A 4,202-nucleotide genomic window follows, 5' to 3' on the forward strand; every position below is an offset into this window, starting at 1 on the left:
CTGAATTGGTTTATATGTTATACATATGATGTATTATCTGAATTGGTTTATATATCTCTTATGTATGACATGATAACCTGAATTGGTTCCTGAATATGTTATCTCTATAATATATTTTTCCCTTTAGTTCTCTAATAAGTGGTTCCAGTTTGGTTTGGTTAAAATGAAATATCATATTCGAACCAAACTGACCTTTGTAGTTTGGTTTGGATTGGTTATTTCGGTGTTTTGAATTTTTAAATTTATTTTATATGACTTTTAATTTTTTTTAATTTAATAACTAAGGAAATAAATTGACACAATGCTGAATCTAATAAACACTTAAAAGTTTTGGTTAGTTTTTGAAAATGACATTTACTAAAGGAGCAATTTGGGTTAAGAAAATAATTTGATTTTACATGAGTATAACAGGAAAGGCAATGTAAGTATATTAAATGCATGCTTCAGTTCGGTTTGGTTCTGTTTCAACAATAGAACCGAAAATTTAATCAATTTGAAATAAAAGAAACATGTTTTTGGTTTTCTGGATTATCAGTTTGATTAATTGTTGGTTTTCAGTTTGGTTCAGTTTAACCTCTCTAGTTTTGATGAGGGAAACTGGCAAAGTTACACTACTTTGTGTAGGAATTCAAGTGTGAAGCAAAGTCCCACATTAGTTAGAGTTGGGCATGTTGAGTAATATATAAGTAAGAAAGACCCACCTACCTATTGCCTTAAGGTTTTAGGTTATGTTGTGGTGTCAAGCTCACTTGTGTGACTTACTCATTACCCATTGTGGAGTGCTCCCCCGGTGTTAAAACTCCCTAACAAGTGGTATCAGAGCCGAGTATTGGTTGAATCCAAGAGTAGGATCCTAAATGGAATTGGCAGGAGATCCAAGAATAGGATCATCCCTTGTACTAAAAGTCTCTCTAGAGATGTGGAGGATGTGTGTCGTTGAAGTGCAACAATAGTGCAAGTAAGGCTACCATTGAATACTCGAGGATATGTGATAAAATGTGTTATCAGTCATTTGAAGATGAAGTGTCCATGCTAACTAGGTTTCATCTTATCATTCAATAACCACTCTGCTTTTCTTTAGCCTTTTTCCATTACTTATCTCTTGTTTTGTTCTGCTCATCCCCACTTTTACTCACCAATACATCTTATTCTCTAAAATCTAAATCTGAGTAAGCCACCATTTTATTTCTGAAACTGTACCTACTGTATTGCACTTTCAGATAATTATTTGAAATGTTCTTAGTTTTAAGAGCTAAGTAATACACTTCAAAGGACTAAAATAGTGGTTTACTTTCTGAATCTTTATATGCAATTAAGTACATTATCAGATTTTGCAGTATCCAGACCCGTGATCTCTCATCATCCCTATAATTATTCTTGCAATAAGCAGGACATAACACTGTTTGAAGCAATTTTAGTGTAAAATTTGTCGGATGGATGTTAATTCCGCTATTGGAGTTGAAAATTCTATCTAATTTCTTTTTTCGACAATATCATTCATTTTTAGCTTTAGGTTGTTAACTTCCAAAGTACCAACGAGGTGTTAGCTGTCGCTGAAGAAAGAGAAACATGCCTAACTGCAAGAATAACTAAGCTAAAATTCCTTGAAACATACATTGTAACTAACATCATGTAAACAAACTGCACTACCAAACTGAGAATTTTACAATTCCCAAAGTTGCAATTCTCAACTATTAACCAGTTTCATCTACAAACACTACCATTTCTCAAGTCATGAACATCCATACCGAAAATTGGTCACCTATTTCTTTTATTGGCAGTGGCTAATGTCATATTTTGCCAGATTAAACTATGAGGGTCACACTTATTGAACTTCTAATGTAATGCTTGACTTCTGATATTTTTGTTCTTTATAATTATTATCTCATGCAATGCACTTTTAAGATAAGGTCGTTGCGCATTGTTTGGTTGAGTGCATCGACTTACTGATGACCAAAGCTGTTTGTGGATCTTATGTTTTCAAAATGTATGCTTGGTCATTAATCAACCTAGCATGATAAGCCCCATCATCTATCACCCCTTCTATACCATATACACATTTTGCTTATCTAGTTTGCTACTGTTACTTTTAAACAAAGCTAGCAAAAATATGTAAGCTAATGAACATTTTGAGTAATACTAAGGCCAATGTAATGGTGAAGAGAGAAGCATGTTTTCAGCTACCCAACAAATTTACCTTTAAAATATAAAACATTACTATAACAAAGGAACAGTATTCACTTTACCCACACATGAAAAATGATGGTCACAAAATTGCTCACAAATACTATCAACTCCACCACCATCACACATTTACGCTCTTCCAAGGAAGAGTAAGATAATGGAGCCTCCTCCACGTGTCATGCCATAATGGTTACCTAACGATAAGGTTACCATTCAATTTTTTCCTCACTCGTGTGGCCAATATGCTGTAGTGTCATCACTTATACAATCCAACGGTTGTAACTTGTGAGCAACCAATCCCCTCCATTTCACACCATTGGATTAGTACTACAAAAGCCACACCCTTACATATAGCAAGTTAGAGCAGAAGCTTGGCATTGTAGCAGCAGAAGCACAAGTAGAACTACGAAGGTTAAGGAAATGGCTTCCTCAATGATCTCCTCCCCAGCTGTTACCACTGTTAACCGTGCCGATGCTGGCATGGTGGCTCCATTCACTGGCCTCAAGTCCTTGGCTGGCTTCCCAACCAGGAAGACCAACAATGACATCACCACCATTGCAAACAACGGTGGAAGAGTGCAATGCATGCAGGTAAGACAAGTTATAATATATATACACACACAAGAGGGACCAAAATGATTAAAATTCATGTTGCATCCAAAAGTTTACTTGAATTAACATTTTAGTCATAGGAAAATGTGCTACAACTGCAAGTTTGTTAACCCCTTTACTCAATTTCCATGCAAATTACTAGGTGTGGCCTCCACTTGGCAAGAAGAAGTTCGAGACTCTTTCCTACCTGCCACCCCTCAGTGATGCTGAATTGGGCAAGGAAGTAGACTACCTTCTCAGGAAAGGATGGATTCCTTGCTTGGAATTCGAGTTGGAGGTCAATTTATTGCAAGCCCTTTTACTTCAATTATAGCCTTTTCTACAGTTTATTTTGATACAAGCTTATAAGAGCTTTTGAAAACTTGTGTTATTAAAAACTCATTATTTTCAATGAAGATGTACTTATGAATCTGTATCTAAACAGACTTTCAGTGTGTTTAATTCAACTTATTTCGAAGAAATAATCACTTTTCTAGCAGGTGTGCTAAAAGTACTTAGCAAAACAAAAGGAGAAATGGTTGTTTTCCAAAATTCAAGTTTATCTCATAGATCTTTTTGGTTCTAATACTCTATGAGAGTTATCAATATTTAACGAAATGCTGTTATACCAAAAGAAGGACTTGGTGTTGAGTTTTGATGGTTGATCTGTTTGTTTGTTTATAGCACGGTTGGGTTTACCGTGAGCACCACAAGTCACCTGGATACTATGATGGACGCTACTGGACCATGTGGAAGCTGCCTATGTTTGGCTGCACAGATTCTTCTCAGGTGTTGAAGGAGGTTCAAGAGGCCAAGAAGGAATACCCCAACTCTTTCATCCGTATCATTGGATTCGACAACGTTCGCCAAGTGCAATGCATCTCTTTCATTGCCTACAAGCCACCAGGCGTCTAAGTATGAAAAATTTGCAAACCATTTGTAGCCGCCCTGCTTTGTTTGTTTGTACTTAAACCAAATTCCCATTTGCTTTTGCTTTTGTTTTTGCTTTTTGAGATTTCATCCTGTAATTTGGCTTTCTGTTTTCGGACTTCACTGGAAATGAATGGATGAGAACTAATGAATAAGCTGTGTCGATGTTGCATTGTTTCCATATAACTTCAAGAACCCATTTACCTTGCATTTCCCTCCAGTGGGTTGAAATCTTTACTGAATTGGAGTTAACAAAGGAACTCAACCTGTGTTACTTAAGTTCACAGCATAGTTGAGCTTGACCTTTACTTTGTTACACATTTGATGTCAATGTCCTTATACTTTGGTTTGGTCCTCCAAGAGATAAAGTTCATGACTTAATTTTTCAGAACATGTTGCCAGGAAGCTACTAAACTTACAAAAGCAAATATGAACCCCATAAATCTTGGAAGCTAAGATATTTGTGTAGTATACAGCAACGACTACTAAATAACTGC

At 35.9% G+C, this 4,202-nt stretch overlaps 1 protein-coding gene across 1 annotated transcript; it reads left to right on the plus strand.

Moving 5' to 3' along the window:
* Window positions 1–2,549: 2,549 nt before the first annotated feature.
* On the plus strand, window positions 2,550–3,860 carry LOC109804839 (ribulose bisphosphate carboxylase small subunit, chloroplastic 1). The gene is made up of 3 exons (XM_020366718.3): window positions 2,550–2,775; window positions 2,939–3,073; window positions 3,460–3,860. The coding sequence occupies exons 1-3, from the start codon at window positions 2,605–2,607 to the stop codon at window positions 3,688–3,690; spliced, it is 537 nt and encodes a 178-aa protein (XP_020222307.1). The 5' UTR covers window positions 2,550–2,604; the 3' UTR covers window positions 3,691–3,860.
* Window positions 3,861–4,202: the final 342 nt, after the last annotated feature.

Source organism: Cajanus cajan, chromosome 2 (assembly GCF_000230855.2).
Source record: "Cajanus cajan strain Asha chromosome 2, NIPB_CcT2T_4, whole genome shotgun sequence".
Taxonomy (NCBI): domain Eukaryota; kingdom Viridiplantae; phylum Streptophyta; class Magnoliopsida; order Fabales; family Fabaceae; genus Cajanus; species Cajanus cajan.